The 27,760-nt window shown below is 41.9% G+C and overlaps 1 protein-coding gene across 1 annotated transcript in view; it reads right to left on the bottom strand.

Moving 5' to 3' along the window:
* The window catches only part of UBN2 (ubinuclein 2), a 77,437-nt gene that overhangs the window by 33,524 nt on the left and 16,153 nt on the right, over nucleotides 1-27,760 (bottom strand). The window contains exons 3-7 of the mRNA XM_006145092.3: nucleotides 19,860-19,961; nucleotides 18,120-18,257; nucleotides 16,579-16,682; nucleotides 12,878-13,367; nucleotides 4,953-5,023 (exon numbers count right to left, since the gene is read on the bottom strand). Of these exons, the coding sequence (XP_006145154.1) occupies nucleotides 4,953-5,023; nucleotides 12,878-13,367; nucleotides 16,579-16,682; nucleotides 18,120-18,257; nucleotides 19,860-19,961 (905 nt within the window). The remainder of the gene's footprint in view (nucleotides 1-4,952; nucleotides 5,024-12,877; nucleotides 13,368-16,578; nucleotides 16,683-18,119; nucleotides 18,258-19,859; nucleotides 19,962-27,760) is intronic.

The raw sequence follows: 27,760 nt of genomic DNA, 5'->3' as shown, positions 1-27,760 counted from the left end.
AAGAAAAAAGAAAAAAATCAACAATAAACAGCACGTATTTCTTCTAGGTGCTATCAGACAAGAAGGCAAGGGCAGTTGACTTTACCTTTCCATGATTTCCTAGACAGCATCTTTCATGCAAAAAAAACAATTCAGTGCTATAAAAAACAATCTAGGAGTCTGGTTTAAGAGTAGAATTCATATGACCAGAAAGAACCGAGCAATGTATTTTTTTTTCAGTGATAGCAAAAGCTGAATAAAGCTCAGGAACTCTATTATTATCCAAAAGTGCATTTCTTCAGAGATCTTACTGCTCCCTCCACACTCTGAAAACTGTTATATTAGAGTTCCTAGATTATTTTTTACTTAGAAGTGTTTGAAAAAAGTAAAGTTCAGGGACCAGCAATTACCATAATGGCTAAGTCGCTGGACTCCCATTCTACCGTGGTTTGAGTCCCGGACCCAGTGGCTTAAACTCACACCAGGCACGGCGTGTCCAAGATCCCGAGAGGAGAATGGAGAAGGGATTGCGGCGTGGCCATCCCACTGGAGGGTGATTTCTCGCTTTCTGTCTCTCTGTCTCTGTCTTTCTGGTGGGCGCATGTGCCCTATGGCAAAAAAATCTCTCCAAAAAAAAAAAAGGAAAGTTCAAAAGATGTAAAGTCCCTCTGACTACACAAATGAACTATTTTATCCATTTTTATTTCTCTTCTTGGGTCTTCATTGCACAACTTATATTTAATAGTTTATTTGATCTACTCTAAATCTCTAGTTTCCATTTCCACTTATAAATTAGATTTTCAGGAAAAAAATGAATTTTTTAGATGAATTTTTAATTTAATAGCTTTTTTAAAAATGGAGGGCCGGCAGGTGGCATGCTGGCTAAAGGCGCTAGACTCCCACATGGCTGATAGCAGTTCAAGTCCCAGTCCTGGCAACTTGTTTCTCACTTTCCCTCTCTCTTTGTCTCTCTCAGACACTGTCTTCCTCTCTGTTCAAATTAAAGTAAATAAAGTCAAAATACATAAATAAATAGTTAAATTTAAATAAAAATTGAAGGGCTAGCCAGTGGTGTGGTGGTTAAGGTGGCTAGATCCCATGTGGCCCAGTGGCTTGAAAAAACATGCCAGGTGCGCACGCGTGCTACCCCAAATCCCGAAAGGAGTGGAGGAGAAGGGATTGTAGCATGGCCACTCCCATGGTGGCGAGGGGGTGGGGAGACTTGTTTTCTCTGTCTCTCTTTCCTCTGACAAGCACACACATCCTCTATTAAATAAAAAAGGAATAAAGAAAACAGTTGGTATCATATTCTCAGCAGAACAAACCTAAAATATAACTGAGGTATCTCCCAAGCCGGAAGATACACTTGGCAGCTGTTACTGTAGAGTGATAAGAACAGATTTTTTTTTTTTTTTGGCGACATTTTTGTTATAGGGTGTGTGCGTTTGCCAGAGAGACAGACAGAAAGTAAGAAATCACCCCCCCGGGGGGGATGGCCATACCGCAATCCCTTCTCCTCCATTCTCCTCTCGGGATCTTGGGAACGCATGCACATGCGCCCAGCATGAATTTCAAGTCAATGGGTCTGGGACTTGTAGTCCTTTTACTGCATGGGAGTCCAGCAACGCAACCGCTATACCATCTGCTGGTCCCAGATGTTCATTTAAAGGCCATGACAAAACTGAACCTTCTGGCAACGAACTATGTTCAAACTATCAGTCTATTATAGGAGAAGGTTCAGATAGACCAAGTATTTCTAAGCTAAGTGAGATGCAGCTAAGAGTCACTTAGCTTTTTGGGAAGAAAGAAACCCTACTATAGCAAATGTATCCAGTGCAAGATATATTGCAATTTCAGAAAAAATAAAATATGGAAGATTATGCGCCTTAGACATGATTATAGAAAATTCTTTTTTTTTTTTTTTTTTTTGAGAGGTTCTTGCTATAGGACGCGTGCGCTCGCCAGAGAGCGAGAAATTACCCCCCCAGGGGGGTGGTCATGCCGCAATCCCTTCTCCTCCATTCTCCTCTCGGGATCTTGGGCACGCACGCACATGAGCCCGGCGTGAGTTTTATGTCACCGAGTCCAGGACTCGAACCACAGTCGACTACATGGGAGTCCAGCAACATAGCCATTACGTTAACTGCTGGTCCCTAGAAAATTATTGATATTAAAGAAGCCAAATACACAATCAAAAAATGGCAATACGTTTAAGACGTATAAAATCCAGCAGGTGCAAAGGTTCATATGGAAATCAATCATTATGGCCCTGAGTCCTGTGTTTGAGCAGTTATCATCAACATCCGACTAGATAATGTTATCTAAGTCCAGATCCTGGGTAAGAGGCTTTTTAGGGTTGCTCTGTTACTGAAACTTAGTTGAGGCTGAAAATGAAATAGAAACTAAGTATTAAGAGATTCCTGGTAAGGAAAACTTGACTCAATGACCTACTTACAAAACTTAGTGGTTTCTGGGGCCAGCAAGTGGTATGGTAGTTAAAGATGCTGGACTCCCACATGGCCAACCATGTTTTGAGTCTTGGACCTGGCAGCTTGCTTTCTCGCTCTCTGATCAAATAATAAAAAGGCAAATAAAATAATTCTTTAACAAAGACTTAGTGGTTTCCAAAGAGCTCAACTCAGATGCAGGAAGACCTGGCTCCCTGAACAGAAACCAAATGATAAGTCTCTTTATACTGGATATTCAAGTCACTACTCATTCACGAGCTCCTCAAAGGATCATTTAATAAAGAGATGGTAACGGCTATGTTGCTGGAGACTCCAATGTAGTCCACTGTGGTTTTCATCCCCATCACTGGACTTCTGTGCAGTTGACCATGGTTCTAATCCCAGACCCTGGGGCTTAAAACTCATGCCAGGCATATGTGCGTGTATGTCCAAAGTCCTGAGAGGAGAATGGAGTAGAAGTGACTGTAATGTGGCCATCCCCCCTAGAAGGTCATTTCTTGCTTTCTGTCTCTCAGGTGAGCACATGCGTCCTAAAGCAAACATCTCTATTTAAAAAAAAAGAAGAAGAAGAACAAAGATGTCAAAGATGTCAAGTGTCTGCTGGGATGGTAAGCACCTGCTAGAACAATCTGTCAGGACTAAATGGCATAACAGGAAGAGTTTCACAATCTATTATCAAATGTCTGCTTCAGGTAAGAGAGGAGGAAATCTAGCCACCATGTTTTACAGGTGTTGTAAAACAGGTCACATTTAATTAGTCAGAAAGAAAAAGGGTTCCCTACGCCAACAGACTGATCTTTTTCTCATCAGCATAAAGTAGCAATGGTGAGGCAGAGCCAATACACCGGATTTCTTCATGAAATTACCACCCCGGATCATTGTGTACCATAGGCCCTTAAGAGAGCAACTAGTCCAGAAAAATAAGGCATGCTTGTTCAGGAAGGGGGAAGAGAAGGCCGGGGGAATAAGAAAAGTAACTAAAGGGGGAAAAAATCAACTTTGAACACTAGGGCTTGTGGAACCGGAGGCACACCTTCTATAAAACAAGAAGCAGATAGGCTCTGAAAATGAGAAGATTAGTTTTAAAACAGACACGTGAGGGATAAACGGAGAAGCCTGTCTAATGAATGCGGATTCCGCTTATGTGAGACACTAGATCCCAAGGATGGTCTTTTGACTCTCCCAGGGGAGAAACAGTCCCCTTGTGTGGAAGGGCAAAATACAAAAGAATAGCCTCAGTCGCAGGGAAGGACATAATCTAGTACCTTAGAGCTCTCAGGTAGGAAGAAAGAGAAGAGCCAGTTAGATCCCTGATTACGGAATCTGGGACAGCCCGCACGGGTAATGGCTGCACTGTTTCCCTGGTCTGGGACTCAGAAAGGAGCTAGGTCAAAGGACTGGCACAGACAGGAAGCATCTGCCTGGCTTCCAGGCACACGACTCAAATGGAAAATCTGTCTAAAATACAGAACAGGAATGAACAACTCCTCTGCCACCGAGTCAGTATGTAACACTAGGTTATATATTTTCTGAGTCCATTTTTAGGTACTCAAGGATAACAGAGACTGAAATTAATTGAAATAGTTCTCAGAAAGAATGAACCCACCAGTCCTCTGTATCTCAGGAGAAACTCCCTCCATCGTGCACGTAGAAGAGGGAACCGTGTATGAGCAACACTGTTCCCCTGCGTCTCTCCCTGCGCAGCTACCAAAGCACCCGGAATAAGCCGGCGTACTTTTGTCGGTACTGTCCCCGTGACTCTGCTGCTCAGCTTCGTTTGCAGCCAGTTACTTAGTACTGGGTTCCCTGTGACTGATGGTTAAAGGTTATGAGCCGATGGTCCCCAAGGACGGCTTCCTGGGTCCCAATATGACGGCCCACAGCTGTGTTAGTGGCAGCTCCACACCCACAGCCACGGCTCAGGAAAATACGAAAAGTACTCCTTTACATAAATCTGTACGTAGGGAAGCCTTTACCTTCTCCTTTCCAATTTAACATCTGTCTTCTCACATCACCACTAACCCACCTTATATAACCATGATTTCTCCAGTAAGCCAAACTTTCCATGTGGCTATGCTGGTATGAATCATAATTAACCTCAACAAATATTGATGGAATTATTTTTCCCAGTCTCAGTAATAAAAGTAGAAGGAAAATGATACCACATTTGTATATACACTATAATTTTTCCAGAAAGATATTTTCATGTACATGACTAAAATACATTTAAATACAGACTAATAAGTATTCACTCCGTACAGTGGTCACTTGCTCTGGCAGTTATAAACACTGGGAGCTGTGATTATTTTAAGTGGTCTAGGAGAAACAATACGTCTCAAAAGCCTAATTTTGCTAAGAAGCAAATGTTCATCATACATGTGTAAGGCTAAAAGGAAGAATTAATGCAGGAGCCCAGCCGGCCCCTCAGCATCTCCATCTCAGAGAACTACTATGTTTTAAAATGAATGATTATTAAGGCTTTCAAATAAAAGAAAAATTACTTACTCCAGAAGAATATTATTCATATCCTGCGTAAAGAACTTTTTCCTTCCTTCTTCATCAAAAAGTTTGGCAGCCTAGAAAAACGCAGGAAAGACTGTCAATGTAATTCATAACAAATAACTACTTTCAGATGAATATAGAATTAAAAAATATTTTCATATCAGTAGACTCCCACTAGAGATCCAAATTTATTTTTAATTGGATACTATGTAAGATTCCTGCAGTTGTCATACCAAAGTACCACACACTTGTTGGCTTACAACAGAAAATTATTCTCACAGCACAGACTCCAAAATGAGTATTACTTGGCTGAAATCGAGGTGCCAACAGGGTCTTGCTCTGTCCAGAGGCTCTCGAGGAACTCTCCTTGGCCCTCCCATTCCGCTGCTGCCTGCATTCCTGGTTGCAGCTGCACCCTCCCGTGGGCAGGCCAGCCTCTCCACATCTCTCTGGGCTCTGCCTTCATGCGTCCTTCTCTTCTGTGCATAATCTGCCCTGGCCACCCTCTTCTAAGGAGGCATGTGACTGCATTTAGGGCCAATGGATAACCTTCCCACTCAAGATTCCTAAACTTATCACATCTACAAAGACCCTCCCCTCTTATACCATGTATAGTTAATATTCGCAAGTTCCAGGGACTAGAACATTCATACCAGGGGGCCATTTTTCCACTCACCACAGATACTTAACAGTCTGTAAAAGTTATATGATTCTAAGAACACAAAAGATCAATTCCCATCAAAGTTTGCCTTTCGAGTTAAAAAAAAAAAAATTAGAAACACTATACAACAAGAAAAGTAAAGTCTAATCATGTGTTCAACCCGATGCGTGATCAATGCTGCAGACTTGTGTGAATAGACAAAAGAATTTAGTAATGTGTCTACCTTGAATTTGAGAAGACAGACTCCATGACCATGTACTTAAGTCACTGACCTAACAACTATAAATAGTGTTCACTGTGCCCCATCAAGATTGTGGTCAAAATACAGATAACAAACAATCCAGTTGAAATGTGTGGCAAAAAAAAAAATACAGGGGGAAATTAAACGTACACATGGTTTAAAAAAAAAACAAAAACAAAGGGCAGGCGAGTTGGTGGAGTGCTGGTTAGGGCAGCTGCACCCACACTGCTGACTGAGCATCATGTGTTCCACACCTGGCAGCTTGAAAAATATAGGTGCATGTACATGCATGCCCCAAATCCCAAGAGAATGAAAGAGAGGGGACTGGGATGTGGCCATCTCTTCTGGGGGGGGCGGGTGGTTTCTCTCTCTCTGTCTCTGATGAGAGCACATTCCCTAAAGCAAATATAAAAAATATTTCTGATGAAAAGTCACGACACACTGCTGCATAGAAAAACATAGAAAAATGCATCGTGACTTTTTTGGCAGCCCAATAAATAAAAGTAGTAATGTGGGCCAGCCTTGCGGCCTGGTAGAAAAGGGAGCCAGATCCTACATGGTTGACTGGTCTAAATTCCGCATCCTGCACACATGCAGAAATGGAGGAGAGACTGCTGCATGACCATTCCCCACTAGGAGGTGCCTTCTCTCTCTCCTCTATTTCTGATGAGCGCATGTACCTTCTAGCCAAAATTCAAGAAGAAAAAAGCAGTGTGAATAATACATTAGCACTGCCTAATTTCAGATTCAATCGTGCCCACAGGTCATAAAAGGTATGAAACTAAAAACTGAATAATCTCACGGTGCTTATCAATTGCCTAAAGTGAACAAAAAAACAGATATACTTCTTTGAGTAAAATAATCTAAATAATTTTTTTAAATTTGCCTACAGATATTGTCAAAGATCTACAATATGTGCAATAGTCTATTAGATATTTCGTATTTATGGGAACAGCAGTTAGCGTAATGGCTATGTCACTGAACTCCCACGTAGTCGACCGTGGTTCGAGTCCCGGACCTGGTGGCCTAAACTCACGCTGGGTGCATGTGCGTGCGTGCCCAGGATCCCGAGAGGAGAATGGAGGAGAAGGGACTGTGGCATGACCATCCTCCCTGGGGGGTGATTTCTTGCTTTCTCTGTCTCTCTCTGTCTTTCTGTCGAGCGCACGTGCCCTATTGCAAAAAAACTCTAAAAAAAAAAAAAAATAGGTATTTCATATTCATTACCACAGTTAATCCTCATAACAGCTAGGGAAGCTGGATAACAGTCCCCATCTTACAAACAATGAGCCTAAACCTTAGAGAGGTGACAAGTCATGCCCCTAAATCACACTGCCAGTAAGTGATAGATCCAGGACTTAGTCCAGCTTTCCACCTTCAATTGTGCACCACTGCCGCCTGGCATAAGAGACACTGGCTTACCGCAATTAGCCATAGTTAGTACTGAGGGAAATGCACAAATTAAATGAGCTTAAGTATAATATTTTCATCACTGCTTCCCACTTAGCCAGCTGACCAGAAACAGAGTCTGCATTTGTTTTGTTGTTGTTGTTGAGAGATTTTTTTAAAACTATTTAATTTAACTTTATTTATTTTAATTTGACCAGAGAGGGACAGAGAGAGAGAAAGCAAGATGCCAGGTTCAGGACTTGAACCACTGTCAGTCACATGGGAGTCCAGCGCCCTTAACTACCACACTGCCTGCTGGCCCTGAGAGATTTTTGTTATAGGGCACTTGCGCTCACCAAAGACAGAGAAGAGAAAACAAGAAATCACCCTCCAGGGAGGATGGCCACACTGCTATCCCTTCTCCTCCAGTCTCCCCTCAGGATTTTGGGCATGCATGCACATGTGCCTGGCATGAGTTTCAAGGCACTGGGTCCAGAACTTGAACCACAGTTTACCAAAAACGCTACACCATCTGCTGGCCCCAAAATAGAGTCTGTAAAGCAAAACACTCTGCCATAATCATGTGGGGCAAAATTTACTGGGGAAATCATAAAGACACCTTGAGATCCATGAGATCTACAGCAATGAGAAACCTGCTACGTAACTGAGCAAGCCATCTGCTGACTGTCCATCCACCACGTTATTTGGCAATTTGACATGCTCTAAGTAGAAAAGGCAAACTTTAGAGATGTTCTTCTTAGACAGGATGAAGAGTGGGCAAAAATACAGGAAGCAGAAGTATAAGACAAAGGCCAGAATGAAAATCAAACCTTAAGAAAGGGAATCAAAAAAAATGAAGAGGTTGAACAGAGAGGAATGTTATAAAGTGAGAAAAAAACAACAAGAAACTGTCAGACAGACAAGAACATTTGAGCTGAAGATGAATTCTCATGTCCTGAAGAAAAAGTACCATTTCATATTTCAAAGAGAAATATGGCAAATTCACAGGTATCAGAAAGTAAAACGAGGCTTATTACTGATAACCTCCTACTAAGGGGTTAGAAAAAGGCTGTATTAATAATCCTGGAGTGGCTGCTCAGAGATGGATAATGTTCTCTGATACAAGACATGACCGAGCCTTGTAAGTCTGAAACGACAACAAAAAGACTGAAACATCCTTGTTACGAACCAATTTCATTAATGAGGTGAGAACGAATGGCAGGTAACAGGGCAGACTGAATGAAAGGTTTGGAGCTCAACAACTCTGACTAAACTTCACTGCGAATGCTGGTACAGCCACCTAAACGTGACACGGCCTTAGCCGAATCGCTTAACCTCCCTGAGCCTGAGTTTCTTAGCCTCGTAGATGGAGGAGATGACTGGGTTGTGCAGAAACACATCCAGCCAGGGCTGTTCTCACCCTGAGCGAAACAGGAGCAGTTTCTGCTAAATAAACAATAGCTATTATTACTAGTAATTATATCCTGAAAAACCTGAATCACATTACTAGTGCTTTTTAAAACTTATCAACAGAAGGAACTAAAGAAGTGAGGGGTGGGGGCCAGCAGGTGGCATGGTGGTTAAGGCGCTGGTCAACCCACATGGTTGACCACAGTTTGAGTCCCAGATCTGGTGGCTTGCTTTCTTTCTCTGTCTGTCTGTCTCTGTCTTTCTCTGGCAAAATTCATGTGAAAAAATAAATAAATAAAATAAATAATTCTTGAAAAGAAAAAAAGAAACGAGGGGGTGGGCATGTGGGATAGCAAAAGGCATGTCCTTTGGAGTCAGTGCATCTTGGTATCGGAACTCCAGCTCCACCCGCGGCCTCGACCTAGCTATTTAACCTATCTTCATATACATGGAAGGGGAATGATGCCTACACGTCATACAGAGTTGGGGAGGAGATTAAATAAGAACCCCATCTGGTTTCTATTCACTGTACAGTTAAAAAAAATAAGTAGAGGACAAAAGGATGATATTAAAAATAGTGATCAATGGTGTTGTAATCTGTGGATTATCCTACAGCCTGCCTTTTTCCCCTAGGAGTTCTCTACTTAAATCACATTTTAAAATTCATTAATCAGGGAACCAGCGGTTAGCGTAATGGCTATGTCGCTGGACTCCCACGTAGTCGACCGCAGTTCACGTCCTGGACCCGGTGGCTTAAAACTCACAGGGGCATGTGTGCGTGCGTGCCCAAGATCCCGAGAGGAAAATGGAGGAGAAGGGATTGTGGTGTGACCATCTCCCCTGGGGGGTGATTTCTCGCTTTCTGTCTCTATGTCTCTCTCTGTCTGTCTGGCAAGCACACGCGCCCTGCAGCGAAAACCTCTCCAAAATAACTAACTAACTAAATAATTTATTAATCAAATCTGTGTTGTATTATTTCTCTTAACACCTAAATTTTTAATGTCTGATTAGGGGCGTGAGTGATTTATCTGGTTTCTCTAATAAGTATGGTTTAGAGTCTATTTATCAGTTCTATTCTTCTTTTCTATTTTTGACTTTTTAACGTTTATTCTGAGGCCATGACTTACCAATTAGTTCCTCTGAATTTTAACTTATTCCAGTTTATTTCCTCAATCCAGGACTTAAGGAAGCATGCTAAAGGATCTCACTGCACATGCTCCCTTCCTTACACTGTGTTCACCACAGCTTCCGCTGTACGCTTCTGTGCCGTGTGGTTTGCTTCAGAGGATTCTTGATGGCTGTTTCTCACTATGATAGTGCTCATTTAAAGATGACCCTTTTCATTTTATTAATGCTCATCCCCAAATTTAATTTCATCCAATTTACTCAACTCCTTTATTTAAAAAAAAAAAAAGATTTATTTATTTATATATTTAATTCCACTTACTATTTTTTAATCTGACCAGACAGAGAGAGAGAGAGGGAAAGGGAAAGGGAAAGGGAAAAAGCAAGCCGCCAGGTCTGGGACTCAAACTGCAGTTGGCCATATGGGAATCCAGTGTCCTTAACCACCATGCCACCTGCCAGCCCCTAGACTCCTTTATTTTTCTTTTCTTTTTGTTTTTTTGGAGAGGTTTTTGCTATAGGGCGTATGTGCTCACCAAACAGAGAGAGAGAGACAGACAGAGAGACAGAAAGCGAGAAATCACCCCCCAGGGGGGATGGCCACGCCGCAATCCCTTGTCCTCCATTCTCCTCTCGGGATCTTGGGCACACACGCACACATGCCCGGCGTGAGTTTTAAGCCACCGGGTCTGGGACTTGAACCGCGGTTGACTACATGGAAGTCCAGCGACATAGCCATTACGCTAACTGCTGGTCCCAGACCCCTTTATTTCTGCATGGTAGTTTTTCCTATCATTTGCATTTGACTTTTGTATAGAATTTTTTTTTATATAGCTCTTTCTAATATGGATGGAAATGAAAATTTGTTTATCGGCTTAATGTGAGTTTTTGTTCTAACAGATGAGTTGCTCATACCTGCAGTTGTTATGATGACCTGACAACCAATCCTTACTGTGTTTCGTCTGTGCTCTTTTTTGTTGCTCTTCCCTCCTTTGTTATTATTATTTTTAATAATAATATTTGGAAATGCATGGATTAAAGTTCAGAAAAACAGCACTTTACTAATGGTTATCTCTGTTAGGGCTAGGAAATGTCAAATCAAGGGATATTTTCCTGAGTATGAAAAACATTCTATATTGTTTGTACTACTTTTGTAATCAGGAGTAAAAAACAGAACACTGAAAATATGACAGAGGACCAGATAATCATGCTAAAATAATCAAAAATGTTATTTTACAGGCTGGCAAGTGGCATGGTGGTTAAGATGCTGGACTCGCGGGACCAGTAGTTAGTGTAATGGCTATGTCGCTGGATTCCCATGTAGTCGACCGCGGTTCACGTCCCGGACCCGGTGGTTTAAAACTCATGCCGGGCACGTGTGTGTGTATGCCCAAGATGCCGAGAGGAGAATGGAGAAGGGACTGTGGCATGGCCAACCCCCCTGGGGGGTGATTTCTCGCTTTCTGTCTCTCTGTCTCTCTCTGTCTGTCTGGTGAGCACACGTGCCCTATAGCAAAAACTTCTCCAAAAAAAAAAAAAAAAAGATGCTGGACTCCCAAATGGCTAACCATGGTTCGAGCCCTAAACCTGGCGGCTTGCTTTCTCTCTTTCTGTGTGTGTGTGTGTGTGTGTGTGTGTGTGTGTGTGTGTGTGTTTGTGTGTCTCCCTGGTCAAACGAAGAACAGTAATAATAAATAAAATAAATAATTATTTTAAAAGGGGGGGGGCATTTCAGGCTGGGCTTGGCACATTTTTAGGCAAATACTATCTTCCAAAGATAAAAAGGAGAGAGAGTGTATGAGACATAATTGCATATACAGGTTAAAATAAAACCAAAAACCCAGACTATAAATCCAAGTCAATCTGGAGAGTAATCTACAGTGAGAGGCTACAAAGTCTAACATTTCTCCTACTGGGAATAAAATGCATGCCTACTAAGCTGTTAATCACCTGGAAAAACAAATTACACAATAACTAAATGTCAACGCAGTTTGGACTAAGTTCAGGTACACTTCCACAGTGTCACTGTTTGCTTCTTTCCTAGCTGTATTCTCTTTGTATGATAATGTAGCTAATAAAAATAGTGTCATGACATTTGTTCAGAAAGATATTTATGAACTGAAATGATAAATGAATCGACAGTATCCACGTTACAACTATAGTTATTTCTACTTAGAAGAAAAGACCTAGGCACATAGCCAAGGCCTAAAAGGAAATGAGGGGGCCAGCCAGTGGTGTGGTGGTTAAGGCGGCTGGATCCCAAGCAGCTGACTGTGCAGTTCAAGTCTTGGACCTCAGCTTGAAAAACATACCAGGTGTGTGTCCAAAATTCTGAAAGGAGAAATTGAGGAGCAGAGACTGTGGCATAGTCATTACCCTCGGGGTGTCACTTCTCACTTTCCCTCTCTCTCTCCCTCTCTCTCCGGTGGGCACATACTCACCCTAGCAAATTAAAAAAATAAAAAAGGAAATATGAAAAATAAAATGTTGTTGTTATAAGTTTATAAGGGTGCTGGGATTGTCAGTAATTACTTTTGTCTTATTTATTTATTTATCTATTTTTAAAGAGAGATTTTTGCTATAGGGTGAGTACACTCATTAGAAACAGAGACAGAGAAACAGAAAGTGAGAAATCACCCCCAGGGTGGATGGTCCCACCAGAGTCCTTTCTTGCATGCATAGGTGCCTAAAGTGAGTTTTAAGCCACTGGGCCCACACACACACACACACACACACACACACACACACACACACATACATACATACAGTCAATTACGTGGGAGTCCAGGAACATAACCATTTCGCCATCTGCTGGCCCCGCGTCTGTTTTTTTTTCAAAAAAGCATTTACTGGGCTGGCAGGTAGCATGGTGGTTAAGGCAGATGGACTCCCACATGGCTGACTGCAGTTTGAGTCCCAGACCTGGCAGCTTGCTTTCTTACTTTCCTTCTCTCTCTCTGTCTCTCTGTGGTCAACTTTAAAAAAAATTTTTTTTTAAATGACAAAGAATAAAATTAAACAAAAAGAAATTCTAATAAAAAAAGCACTTACTATCAGTTTTGTGTAACAAATATTGTAGAAATCAAGGGAATTGTTACTTACTACACGGAGGTCTTCGATGCGCTTTTCAAGCAGTACAGGCAGACCCTCTGGAAGTGTTGGTACCACCTTGGGCATAACCTGAGAGGCGTAGGTTGGCTGGGTGGTGTTTCCATTTTCTCCCCCTGACTCAGACAGGGGGCTACCATCGGAAGCAGCATCTAGTAATCTGTCAAAGTCGAAATCATCTAGCATCTCTAGGGCATTTTCAGCTTCCTGGAACAGTTCATGCTCATTTGTGCTAACGAAAATGGGTAGATCTGGATCGGCACTGCTCAGAGTTAAGTCCGGGACTTCATTCCCCAATGCTGCAGCAGCACAGGGGGGTTTATTCAGAGAGGAGGTTGATAAGGTCACTGGGACTTTAGGGTTAGACTCCTTCTTTAATGCATCCTTCTCTTTCTGAAATTTTCGTATCATGGCAGCTAGAGAAAGAGAATCTTTATAACGTTTCTTCTTTTTTTCAGACTTATGTGAATTTAGAGCCACAACTCTGTGAAGAAAGAAGTGATCAGTTAGGTTATATGTGATTTTTTCAAACATTAAAGCTTTGTGTAAATGAGAAGACATGGAATTAAAACATCATTTGCTAGGTGGCAGAGCAAATGGTTCTTAATTTTTTTAAATAATTATTTAATTTTATTTATTCATTCATTTGTTTTAATTTGACCAACAGAGAGAGAGAGAGAGAAAGCAAGCCACCAGGTACGGAACTCGAACCACGGTCGACCATGTGGGAGTGGCCAACCCCTTAACCACCATGCCACCTGCTGGTTCCCATAATTGCTTTTATTTTTTAAAGAATTATTTCCAGTGCCCTTAACTACCATGCCAACTTTCCAACCACTTCTAATTGCTTATTAAATTACATTATTGACAGCATCTTTTTCATCATCTGGATTGTCACCTATGAAAAGCAGATAGGTAAATGGCCATTATGGTGAAGAAATTGAAAAGAGGGTTGGTCCTTGGTCTACTGGTTAAAAGAACTGGATACCACATGTCAGCTGCAGTCTGAGTCCCAGCTCTGGTGGCTTGAAAAATATGCTAAGGACAGTGTGCATGCCCCAAATCCCAACAGGTTGGAAGAAAATAGGAGGATAAATTGCTGTGTGACCATGCCCCACTGGGGGTTACTTTCTCCCCTTCTCTTTCACTCACTCACTCTGTCTCTTTCTGGTATGTATATGTGCCCTCTGGCAATAAAATCAATTAATTAAATTTTTAAAATTGAAAAAAAGAAAATAAAAAGAATAAGGTCAACAGAATGAAAAAACTCAATATAACTCAGATTTATTTAAGTACATTAAGTTTTACTTATTGCTCTTTTTACAATGTTCACATTCTTCAGCAGGTCTATGGAGAGTAGTCATCTAAGAAATAAATTGCGGTAAGAAATGTACTTCTGCTGAAAATAGTATTGTCATATAAGCAGGGTACTCCATATAGAAAACCTTCAAACTGGTACCTGATGGCTTGAGCCACAAACTGCCAAAAACAAACAAACAAACAAACAAAAAACACAAAAATCGGCTGTCTTGATCTGGGTGCTTTCATTGCCACCATGCCTTCTTCCTAGACTCTATTCCACTGTGTTGTCAGGCGAGTCATGGCGTATTTGTGCATAGAAAAACAGACCATGACTTTTCTGACGACCTAATATAATATCTGCTATCTGCTAGCTTCTGATCATTTTCCACTTCCCATTCTAGAATAGCCATAGTAGATAGACAGATAAGTGCATTTTGTGATAATAACCTTCTCCCTATAGGAAGCCATCCCTGCCACTAAGAAATCACTTCCAAATCCTACAGATTAGAGGCTTCTGACTGCGCTATGGAACATAAAAAATTATTAGTACCTTGAAGGCAGGTCCACTTCTCATCTAATATTGGACACCCAAAACCTGCAGCAGAACCTATTATACAGTCAAGTACTCAACAAATATTTGCTGAATGAATAAGTTATAAAGTTGAAAAATAAGAAATTCAATTTCTCTTTAGATTTTAGTAGCAAAACCACTACATAAAAGCATCAAGAATACCTGAAAAAAACATCAGTATAATTGTTTATATTAGAACAAATACATCATTTATATGAAAGTTACCAACAATCTTCAGTCCTCAGACATCTAAGCTTAGTTTTAGTACCAAAAAATTAAAACAGCTTATTCAAAGGTTACTCCATCTTTTCAAACTGGTTCTAGTTAGTAAAAAGTTGTAATGAGGGTCAGCCCCTAAGCATAGTCGTTACCACTGTGCGGTAAGTGCCAGATCCCACGTGGCCAGATGCAGTTTGAATCTAGGTCCTAGCACTTGAAAAACATGTTGGGGGTCTGGCAGGTAGTGTGGTGGTTAAGGGCACTGGACTCCCACATGGCCGACCATGGTTCGAGTCTTGGACCTGGTGGCTTGCTTTCTCACTTTCCCTCTCTCTCTCTCAGTCCCTCTCTGGTCAAATTAAAATGGATGAATAAATAAATAAAGTTAAATAAAAATATTTTGGGGGGGGAGAGGTTTTTGTTATAGGGTATGTGCCCTCGCCAGAAACACAGAGAGTCAGAGAGACAGAAAGCTAGAAATCACCCCCTAGGAGGATAGCCACACAGCAATCCCTTCTTCTCCATCCTCCTCAAGATCCTGGGCATTATGCACATGTGCCCGGTGTGAATTTAAGCCACCGGGTCCAGGACTCGAACCATGGTCAATACATGGGAGTCCAGCAACATAGCCATTATGCCATCTGCTGGTCCCGAATAAAAATAATTCTTAAAAGAAAAACATGCTGGGCCCATGTGTGCACATGGCCAGATTTTGACAGGATGGAGAAAAAGAGGAGAAAGGACTGCAGCATGAACACACCCCACTAGGGTGCTTTGTCTCTCTTTCTTTCTCTCTCGGTCTTTCTAGTGAGTGTACATTTCCCTGACAATTTAAAAAATAAATAGATAAATAAAAATTATAATGGGCAATATACTTAAAGAACCAATCTGTAAATTAATTTAAAACACCATGAAGGGGCGGCAAGTGGCGTGGTACTAAGTACGTTGGACTCCCACATGGTGGACCACAATTCAAGTCCTGGACCTACCGGGATGCTCACTCGCTTGCTCTCTCTCTCTCTCTCTCTCTCTCCCCCTCCCTCTCTCTCTCTCTCTCTCTCTCCCTTGCTCTGTCCCTCTCTGGTCAAATTAAAATAAGTTAACAAATAAAGCAAGTTAAATAATTTAAAAAAATAAAATATGATTCTCTTTCTTGGGACCAGCAGCTGAAGTAGTCACGTTACTGGACTCTCATATGTCCTATTGCAGTTCGAGTCCTGGGCCCAGTGGCTTGAAAATCATACTGGGCACAAGTGCATGTGTGCCCAAGATCCCACAATTGCAACATGGCCATCCCCTGTGGTAGGTAATTTCTCATCTTCCCTATCGCTATAGCTATCTCTTCCTCTCTCTCTTTCTCCAGGTAGTGTATATGCCTAAGACAAAATCTCTTTTAAAAAAACAAAACAAAAAAATGAGTCTCTTAGATGACCAAGCCTACTTAATATTAAATGCTACAATATTATTAAAATAGAAGCGAATAGATCCATAGTATTTGTGTTCAACTAAGCTAAGCAGAATTAATTAACAATGGCAGTATCTTTCTAAAAGGAGTTAGCCACACTGCATCAGTAGCTCCATTACTAGATTTAATTTCACATACCCCAGTTGCTTGGGTACTTTTTTCCTTGGCTTCTTCTCCTTTTCACCTTCCTCTTTCCGCTTCCGTTTCTTCATCTCAATATCATCTTCTTTTATTTTGGGAATCTGCAAAATGATCGAAGAATATCTAAGTATGGATGCTTTACACTCTGAAGTTAGCAATGCGTATCCAAGGCAGTGGCTTTTCTCTAATGTCAGCGCTCACTAGAACTGCGTGAAAAATGTAGAATCTCGGGGTCCACGAGCACTCTCACCTCTGGTTTCATTTCTGCTATCTGGGATCGGGCCCTAAAACTTGTGCTTTTTTGTTGTTGTTCTTTTTTCTTTTTCAGAATTATCTTTAAAAATATATATATTTATTTATTTAATTCCATTTGTTATTATTATTTTTTAATTTGACCAGGGGGAGAGAGAGAGAGAGAAATGGAAAGCGAGAAAGGAGGCTACCAGGTCTAGGACTTGAACCACAGTCGGCCATGTGGGAATCCAGCACCTTTAACCACCACTTTACTTATGTATTTTAATTTGACCAGAGAGGGACAGAGAATAAGAGAGAAAGAATGAGGGAGAGGGAAAGTGAGAAAGCAAGCTGCCAGATCTGAGACTCGAACCACAGTCAGCCATGTGGGAGTCCAGAGCCCTTAACCACCAATCTACCTGCTGGCCCTTTGGCTGTTCTTAAAAGGGGTCTAGCATTGTTACAATCCTCCTGTGTCAGTTTTCTGAGTGCTGGTGCACAACACCATACCTGGTTTTTAGGGTAGGCCAGGAATCAAACCTGTGCCTCTCATGCAGTTACCACCATTGGGCCATAATTTGCATTTTTAACAAGTATTTTGGTGATTCTGATATGAGTCTTTGAACCACACTTTAAGAAACACTTATCTAATGATATTCATTTTGCAAATCCAATATATACGAACTCTACAGAATTTGTGTCAAATTACATCTTAGAAAGGTAATAGTTATTAACAGTCATTTTTATAGCAAGTCTTAATGTATCCTGAAAATTTAATCTTACCCTAGAAACAGATAATTAGAACACATATATATGTAGAGAGAACTTTTAAAAGAATTCATACTTTTACTATGATATAAATGCCAATTTTCCTGTATTCACACATTTTATTTTTTAATTTGCTAGAAGGTGCATGCACTTGTGAGACAGAGAGAAAAAAAAAAGAAGAGAGGGAAAGTGAGAAAGCAATCCCCTTGGGTCTGGTCACACCATAATCCCTTCTCTTCTATTTCTCCCACTTTTTGGGGTTTGGTGCACACACACGTACCTGTGTGTTTCTCAAGTCACAGGGTCCAGGGCTCAAACCACATAGTCGGCCATGTGGATCCAGCTGCCTTCACCAGCACACCAGCAGCTGGCACCCATAATTGTATTTTAAGACATGCAATTAACTATAGATTCATTAAACAATGGCTAGTACTTTACTTTTTCTTATTTGAACAGTGTGGCACATGTAACATTTTAAAAAATATATCCTAATAACTAAATGTTCCCTCTACTGCTGCAACATCAGATAAACTCACTTTGGGTGGCTTGTGCTTTTGGTTGTCTGATACATCTTCTTCTTCAGTATCTGAAGCTTGGCGAAACTGTAGCGTGCCCGTGTTGATATAAAAGCCTCCATATTTTGTGGTTAGAGAAGCAGGAACTAATTCATCATACTAGATTAAAAACAAAAAGTTTCAGATACATCTTATTGTCTTTAATCCTATAGATAAATCAGAAATTAATTCACCATGGCAACGTCTCACTTAAATCCTAACTTGTAACAATGACTGTGATAAGAATGTTTGTGAAATACATTAGGAACAGTGAACATATGAAATAAAAATTAGCTCTGAGCAACTAGTATATAGAGGAGAAAAGAACTTCTGGAATAATAGAGTAAATTCTTGACATTTTCTCAGCATAATATATACTTAAGAATCGCTGCTACTACTTCTTTCTCTTCCATTGCTACTATTCTTTTTTTTTTCCAGTTTGCTATCGAGTGTGTACACTTGTCAAAAAGAGACAGAGAGGAAGAGAAAAAGAGAAAGCACAACCCCATAAGGAGGATGGCCACCCTGCAATGCCTTCTCCACCATTTCTCCTCTTGGGATTTTAGACATGCACACATTTCTCTTTTCTTAAAAGAATTATTTTCTTTAAGTTTATCTGTTTGTTTGTTTATATTTTAATTTGACCAGAGAGGGACAGAGAGAGAGACAGAAAGAGAAACAAGCCATCAGGTCCAGGACTCAAACCAAGGTTGGCCATGTGGAAGTCCACGACTTTAACCACCACGCCACCTGCTGGTCCCACATTTTTTAAATGTTGGGAAAAATCAAAAGACTATTTCATAACACATGACAATCAGATGAAATCTAAATGTCAAAGCCCAGAGTCAAGTTGCAAGGTGACACAGCCACGCCCACTCGTCTACCTGCTGTCTGGCTGCTCTGTGCTACGTCAGAGTGGCTGGCTCATATCGAAAATACTGACTACGGGCCCTTTACAGAGAAAGCTTGCTGAAACAGTCTATGTAATAACGTGATAATAATTCACCATGGACCAACCCAACATTACAAAACTTAGATGCACAGTACTCTTTTTTTTTTTTTTAGAGAACAGTTTATGCTATAGGGCATGTGTGCTTACCAGAAAAACTGAAACAGAGCAAGAGAAAGTGAGCAATCATCCTCCGGGGGACAGCCGTGCTGCAATCCCTCCTCCTACATTCTCCTATCAGGATTTTTGGATATGCATGCACACGGTCCTGGCATGAGTTTCAAGCCACTGGGTTCAGGAATTGAACCACACAGCTCACCATCTGGGAGTCCAGCATCTTAATTACTAGGCCACCTGCTGGCCTTCTGCAGTATTTTTTTTTTTTAAAGAATAGTGAAAAATCTTTAAGCAGTGAATATGGCTTTTAAAAGCACAAATAAAGGACCAGCAAGTGGCGTGGTGGTTAAGGCACTGGATTCCCACGTAGGCGACAGCAGTACAAGTCCTGGATGCAGAGGCTAGAAAATCATGCTAGGCACGTGTGTGCGCATGCTTAAAATCCTGAGAGGACAAGGGATTGTGGTGTGGCCATTCCACCTGGGGGTGACCTCTCATTTTCCCTCTGTCTCTGGCAAGCACACATGCTGTATGGCAAAAAACTAAAGGAAAAAAAAAGCACAAATAAAAACATTCACTGGACTACTTAAGTTACTTTATCCCTGCCGTCTATTATCCCAAAGAATGTACTACTATAGTAAAGATATATTACTCACAGCCTCTGAGTTATCAATAAACGGATCTGTCTCATCATAGCCAAAGCCTATGTCAATTAAATCTTGTAGCCGATCCTTCCGGTGTTTACGGGGTTTCCCACCCTGCAAAAAACAGACACTTTAGACTGATTCAGTACTCACTGTAAGTCAGTACTAACTGTAAGTTAGTAGAAAAATTCAAATAAGTTTTGTAGATAATTACCTCCGGGAGGTTTAAGTTTCAGTTCCCCCACACCTAGAGCGTAAATTGCACTTTAGTGACTTGCTTCCTCAGAGGAAATTAAAGGGGGGACAAAGCGCCTCTCCAGGGGAGTGCCTGGCCGACAGGACCTCAGCTGTGACCACGTGAACACTGACAGTCATAAACCACGTTGAGAGTGTTACCTTTGATGTGACATGATAAAAACTACTCTCCGTCTCTGTGGTTCCCCCTTTTAAAAGCCTATAGCCTGAGTCTAAGAGAAAAACATCAAACTAACCCAGGTTGAGGAACATTCTGCAAAATAACCAACTAGTCTTCCTCAAAGCTGTTAAGATGTCAAAAGCAAGGAAAAGCTGAAAAGCTGTTGTGGTTTAGATGAGTCTAAGGAGATAATGATTTTTGTTTTGTTTTGTTTTGTTTTGTTTTGTTTTGGAAAAGTTTTTGCTACAGGGTGTGTACACTCACCAGAAAGACAGAGACAGAGAGAGAGTGAGTGAGAAATCACCCCCCAGGGGGGTTGGCCCTTCTCCTCCATTCTCTCGGGATCTTGGGCACACATGCACACACGCCCCGTGTGAGTTTAAAAGCCACTGGGTCCAGGACTTGAACCATGGTCGACTACATGGGAGTCCAGCGACATAGCCATTACGCTAACTGCTGGTCCCAGGAGACATAAAGATTAAATGTAACATGGTTCCATGGATGGGATCCAGGAACTGAAGAGGAGCATAAGCGGAAACTAGCAAAATCCAAGAAAGCTGTGGATTCTAATGAACAGAAACGTACCCGTTTTGGTTCCTTGGTTCTGACAAACGCACTATGTGAATGTAAGAACGTGTACATGTTAAGTAGGCGACAGTGGGTGAGGACTACGTGGCAACTACTATCTTGGCGACTTTTCTATATAACAAAACTATCACTAAATTACTGTTGAAACATTACACAATTACAGATATACAAGAAAAGGAAAAATGAGTGCACACAAAAACATGAAATCTGAGGAAGGTCTGCTGTCTGTCTCACCACATTGTACTGATGTCAACTCCTGCTTTTGCTAACTACAGTTATGAAAGACAGCAGTTATTCTATGTGCAATCTACTGTGAGTCTGCAATTCCTTTAACTATTAATAAAAAGTTTCTCAGAAGTAAAACAAGAAACCAGCAAGTGACATAGTGGATAAGGTGCAGGATCCCACATGGCTGACTCAGTGATTCAAGTCCTGGAACTGGAAGCTTAAAAATATCACCAGACGCACATGTATGCATGCCCAAAATCCCAAGGAGAGAATGAAGAAGGGATTGTGGCGTGGCCATTTCCCCGGGAGTGATTTTTTTACTTTCCCTCTCTTTCTCTCTGGGGAGCACACTTGCCTTATGACAAAAATCTTTTAAAAAAAGGTAAAACAAGGACAAAATAAAACAAAGCAGGTGAGGTTTCACCGGGTTTGCATCCCAGGACCTCCCTAAGCACACTGAGAACATGCACACATGCCCATGACCAGGGCCAACTGACACTGGGGATCGTGGTATGAAGACACTAATGGAAGTGCCTCTCTCTCTCTGGCTCTGTCTCATGGAAAAAATAAGTAAGTTTAAGGGGCCAACTGGTGGCATGGTACTTAAGAGGCTGGACACTTTCATATGGCCAATCATGGATTGAGTCTCAGACCTAGTGGCTTGCCTTCTCACTTTCCCTCTCTCTCTTTCTATGTGTCTGTCTCCGGTCAAATTAAAATAAGTGAATGAATAAATAAAATTAAGTAAATATTTTTTGAAAAGTTAAGAAAAAATAATAAAACAACCTAGCTGTTGCAGCACAACAGTAACCCAAGTGCCTTTTGAGGCTGCAAGCTAGCTGCCCTCTGCAGTTAGGCTCCCTGGGTTGGCCTGAAAATACACCCAGTACAAGCACGAACCCAAGATCCTGAGTTGCTGGAAGGCTGGGGAAAAAGGATCATAAAATGATGAGACTCTGTCCAGGGTGCCTTCTCCCTGTCCCCCACACGTGCCCTCACGTACACTTTCTCTATTATGAAGAAGACAAAAACAAACAAACAAACAAACAAACAGGGACCAGCAGATAGTTTAATCCTGGCGTCGTAGGACTCCCATGTAGTCGACCGCAGTTTGAGTCCTGGACCCAGTGGCTTAAACTCACGCTGGGCACGTGTGTGTGCATACCCGAGATCCTGAGAGGGGAATGGAGAAGAAAGGATTGTGGTGTGGCCATCCCCCCTGGTGGGTGATTTCTCGCTTTCTGTCTCTCTGTCTCTCTGGCCAGCTCACCGCTCTATAGCAAAAACTTCTCCCCAAAACAAAACAAAACAAAAAACACTTATTAACTCAGTTACAAAATGTTACATCTTTTCTTTTCTTTCTTTCTTTTTTAAATTTGCTATAGGGTGTGCATGCTCCAAAGACAGAGACAGAAAGACAAAGAAAAAAAGTAAAATTAGGGTACCCCTCTAGGGGGAATGGTCATGATACAATCCTTTCTCCATACTCCTCTCGGGATTTGGAGCACACACATACATGCACCCTGTGTGTTTTTCTAGCCACCATATCTGGAACTTGCACCATGGCCAGCCCTGTAGGACCCAGTAGCCTTAACTATCACACCACCAGCTGGCCCTGAAATACTATGAGCATTCTATAGGTTATCTGTAAGCTTCCTACAGTTTAAAAGCCTTACATGGTTGGGGACCAGCAGGTGGTATGGTTAGGGCACTGGACGCTCCCACATGGCCAACTGTGGTTTGAGTCCTAGACCTGGTGGCTTGCTTTCTTTCTAGCTTTCCCCCACTCTATCTCTGTGGCTCTCTTTGGTCAAATTAAAAATAAATGAATTAATGAATTAAGTAAATAATTAAAGAAAAAAAAAGACTTACATGGTAGTACTGTGGAAACAACTATAAGGCGACTTCAAAATGTTCATGGGAACCAGCAGTTAGCATAATGGCTATGTCGCTGGACTCCCACGTAGTGACCGCGGTTCGCGTCCCGGACCCAGTGGCTTAAAACTCACGCCGGGCGCGTGTGCGTGCGTGCCCAAGATCCCGAGAGGAGAATGGAGGAGAAGGGATTATGGCATGACCATCCCCCCTGGGGGGTGATTTCTCACTTTCTGTCTCTATGTCTCTCTCTGTCTGGCGAGCGCACGCGCCCTGTAGCGAAAACCTCTCAAAAAAAAAAAAAAAAGTTCATGAAAAAATGGAATTAGAGTAACAGTTTATTTTGGTATAATAAAATGTTGAAATCCATGCACTAGTTTTTAATAAAACACATTCTCCATGAACTTTCTGAGGATCCCACTTATATGTTAGCTCAATCTGCAAGAGTCATTTTAAGAATTTAAATGTACTTGCGCAAATTTAACTGTACTTTCTAAACATCCTTTTAACAACTCCCTGGGGGGGTGAGGAAAGGACAGAAAGAGAGGACGGAAGCAAGGACTGCACGGTGAAGTGCCAAGGACTCTGCCAACCAACACGCCGCCACCAAGCCACAGTGAGCTCGCAAGTTGGAGACATAGAAGTGAAGTTCTATGATCTCATTTGGTTTCAATTCTCACAATGTACACCTCTGAACGGAAAGTTGTGATTCTTTGTATTTTTTTTTAAGAGGTTTTTTTTTTTTTCCTATAGGGCACATGCGCTCACCAAAAAGACAGAAAACCAGAAATCACCCCCTGAGAGGATGGTCATGCCACAAGCACCCACACCCAATGTGAATTTTTTTTTTAACTTTTTATGTATTTCTTATTTCCATTTGTTATTACTATTTCTTAATTTGATCAGACAGAAACAGAGAGAGAGAAAAAGGAAAAGTGAGAAAGCAAGCCACAGAGGCCTGGGACCCGAACCCCAGTCGGCCATGTGGGAATCCAGTGCCTTTAACCACCACGCCACCCGCTGCCCCCGCCAGCATGAATTTTAAGCCATTGAGTCCAAGACCTAAACTGTGGTCGACTACATGGGAGTCCAGCGACAACCATTATGCCATCTGCTGGTCCCTGGAAAGTGTGATTCTAACAGTTAAAGACAGATGCGTGGGGCTAGCAGGTAGTATGGTGGTTAAGGCACTAAATTCCCACATGGCCAACTGCAGTTTGAACCCTGGACCCCCAGCAGCTTGAAAATCACAACAAATAGATAATAAACAAATGTTTCAAATAATAATAAGAGATGCATTTTAGATCCCCAGGCCTTCCCATGGGGCTCTAATACGGCAGTGATAAACTTTTGTCTATGCCACTGCTGGGCTGTTTCAGCGTACTTTTTTTTTTTAGGAGATATTTTTGCTATAGGGTGTGTATGCTTGCTGGAGAAACAGAGAGAGACAGACAGAAAATGAGGAATGAACCCCCACGGGGAGGGGGTTGGCCATGCAGCAATTCCTTCTCCTCCATTCTTCTCTCAGGATTTTGGGTACACACGCACACATGTCCACCATGTATGGGACTCAAACCATGGTCAACTACGCTCGAGTCCAGCGTAACCATTATACCGTCTGCAGGTCCACGTGTTGGTACACTCTCGTTAGCAGTGTCTGAGCAGTCCTATCTCTTCGTCTTCCTGGAACTTAAAAGTTTATAAATTTGACGGAGAAACTAGCATCTTTAATTACATTTAATCAATTTAATAATTACTCTCCACTGAATTGGAATGCTACTTTTCTCATTTTATTTCCTTTTTTTAATAGGATTTGGCCTTAGGGTGTGTACACTTGCCGGAAAGAGAGACAGTGAGAGAGAGAGTGAGAAATCACCCCGCCACAGTCTCTTCTCCATTCTCCTCCTGAGATTTTGGGCACACCGGAAATGCACCCAGCCTGAGTTTGAAGCCACTGCTCTCTCATTTTAAATTCCATATACCAAGGTAGCTTTCTGTTCATCCTGCCATAGCTATTTTAACTCCCATATTTTAATTATTAGTATTCTTTTTAATTTATTTAATTTTATTTTTACTTTTTTTTGTGAGAGATTTTTGCTATAGAGCGTGTGCACTTGCCAGAGAAACAGAATGTGAGAAATCACCCTTCGGGGGATGACCACACCGCACTCCCTTCTCCTCCATTCTCCTCTTGGGATTTTTGGGCACACTTACACATTTGCCTGATGTGAGTTTTAAGCCGCCACATCCAGGACTTGAACCATGGTAGACTACAAAGGAATCCCGCTATGTAACCATTACACCATCTGCTGGTCCCTTATTATTACTTTTTTTAAAAGAAGAATTATTTCATTTAACTTTACTTATTTATTTACTTAATTTTTAACTTGACCAGAGAGGGATGGAGAAAGAGAGAGAGACCGCTAGTGAGAAAGCAAGCCGCCAGTTTCGGAACTTGAACTGAGGTTGGCCATGTGGGAGTCTAGCAGCCCTAACCACCACGCAACCTCCCAGCCCCATTATTATTATTATTATTATTATTATTATTATTATTATTATTCAATTTGACCAGAGAAAGAGACAAAGAGGGAAAGTGAGAAAGAAAGTGCTAAGTCCAGGACTCGAACTGTGGCCAGCCATGTGGGAGTCCAGTGCCCTAACCACCACACCACCGCTGGCCCCCTAATTCTCACACTTTACACATATTTGGTATGTGGCAAGGCTGGTCCTCTTCACTAACTTCTCTCTCTCACAGGACGAAACCACCCCTCATGTACTTAACTGCTCAAGTGTAATTTTTTCTTAGAATAACTCCTATCCTAGAAATGTGTTTCCTGCCCACGACTTCTGATCCTCACTGGAATTCTGGTAAAGAGGTCCCAGACTCCAGACCTGCACCATGGGAAAACGAGGTAGACCTGGACACATCAGTGTGCCTGTGATCCCGTCTGGCCGAGGACTGCGGCACGGTGAAACCATGCTGGAGGTCCCTACCTCTGTCTCAACAAATAAGTAAATAAGTGGAAACAAACAAGAGTAGATGATAAAACCTTTTCAGAAAACAATCTGAAATAATCTGGGGAGAGACTGCAATACTCTCATGTTTCCTTTTCCTTATGTTTTCCAAGTTTCTATTAAGTATTGCTTTCAAAATGAAAATATGCTAAAACTCTTTGTCATATTTGACCCAATAATTCCAAGTTATATCACCTAATGCTAAACCACCATTTGGATTCAAAAGTATTTGCTAAGAACTTTTTATAGAAAGTGGTATGTTAAAATATCATGAAAAATTTAAGTAGGAAAAGCCCTGTCCTCAAGGAGTTTAATGTTCTATTTTAAGTTTATTTGTTTATATTTTCTAGGAGCAAGAGCAAGAGAGAGAGGCAAGTGGAGGGAAAGAACCCCCCCTTAAAGGTCTCGATACTGCAGTCCACCCTGAGCTTCAGGCAGCCCAGGATCATGGGCTCGTGGGTCCATGAAGCACTGAGAGGTCTCTGGACACCCCTGTGGGTCAGCAGCACAGAGCACAGCATTTTTCTGCTGCATCACTGCCCTTGGCGCCCACACCAAGGACATTAAAACAAGGCCACGTACTGAGCACTGCCACATACCCATCTTTTACAGTATTGCAGAGAGGAGAACAATTAAATAACTACAGGGATCAGGAGTTGGCACAAAGCTACGTCGTTGGACTCCCATGTAGTCAGCCCCGGCTCAAGTCCCAGACCCGATGGCTTAAACTCACGTCGGGCATGTGTGCGTGTGTGCCCAAGATCCCGAGAGGAGAATGGAGGAGAAGGGATTGTGGCGTGGCCATCTCCCCTGGGGGGGTGATTTCTTGCTTTCTGTCTCTCTGGCGAGTGCACGCGCCCTAAAGCAAAAACCTCTCCAAAAATAAATAAATAAATAAGTAAAATAACTACAGTAAGGTGTAAACATTGGAAAAAAAAAATAGGGGTTTATGAGAACTCTATAACAGAGGACCTGATCAAGGCTTTCCTAAGACATCTGCACCCACACAAGACAGTGGAGTTCAGCACTTGTGGAAGCCATGGAAGGGAACAGGAAGTAACCCCGGAAGACTGGCAGTTAACAAAATCACTCTGGCTACAGTATGGGGGATGAACACAGTTGGGAAGGAGACAAAGTCAGAAAGGGAATAAATGCAGAGATTCACAAGAGGGTCACAAGATCTGAAGGTGTCAAACATGTATTTCAGTACCCATGAGGGTGACTGTGACAGCTTTCATGCCTGGAGTGCTAACTTTGCCTCAGATTCTATTTCACCTTGGAAGGACAAGTTACCTGTGGAAGGTCACACAGAAAGCAGTAGAGCCAATCTCAAACACATGACTACCGGATCCCAAACAGCTGTTCTACTAGAAATTCTCTAAGGGAAATTCTAGCGCCTATAGGGTCATTTTTCAGTGAGACACCCTAAACTCAATATACCAAAATTGAAATCAGTGTCTCACTGTCACCTGTTTCCAACTCACACCCCCCACCTGGCACTCCAATTTTTCTCATCCTAACTGTTTGAGAGGTTTTCTGTTTGTTTGTTTGTTTTTTGCTATAGGGCGCATGCGCTCACCAGACAGACAGAGAGAGACAGAAGGACAGAAAGTGAGAAATCACCCCCTCCCAGGGGGCATGGCCACGCCGCAATCCCTTCTCCTCCATTCTCCTCTTGGGATCTTGGGCACGCACACACACACGCCTGGCGTGAGTTTAAGCCACCAGGTCCGGGACGCGAACCGCAGTCGACTACGTGGGAGTCCAGTGACATAGCCATTACGCTAACTGC

This window comes from Tupaia chinensis, unplaced genomic scaffold (assembly GCF_000334495.1).
Source record: "Tupaia chinensis unplaced genomic scaffold, TupChi_1.0 Scaffold000140_1, whole genome shotgun sequence".
Taxonomy (NCBI): domain Eukaryota; kingdom Metazoa; phylum Chordata; class Mammalia; order Scandentia; family Tupaiidae; genus Tupaia; species Tupaia belangeri.
This window is presented reverse-complemented; position numbering and strand designations above follow the sequence as displayed.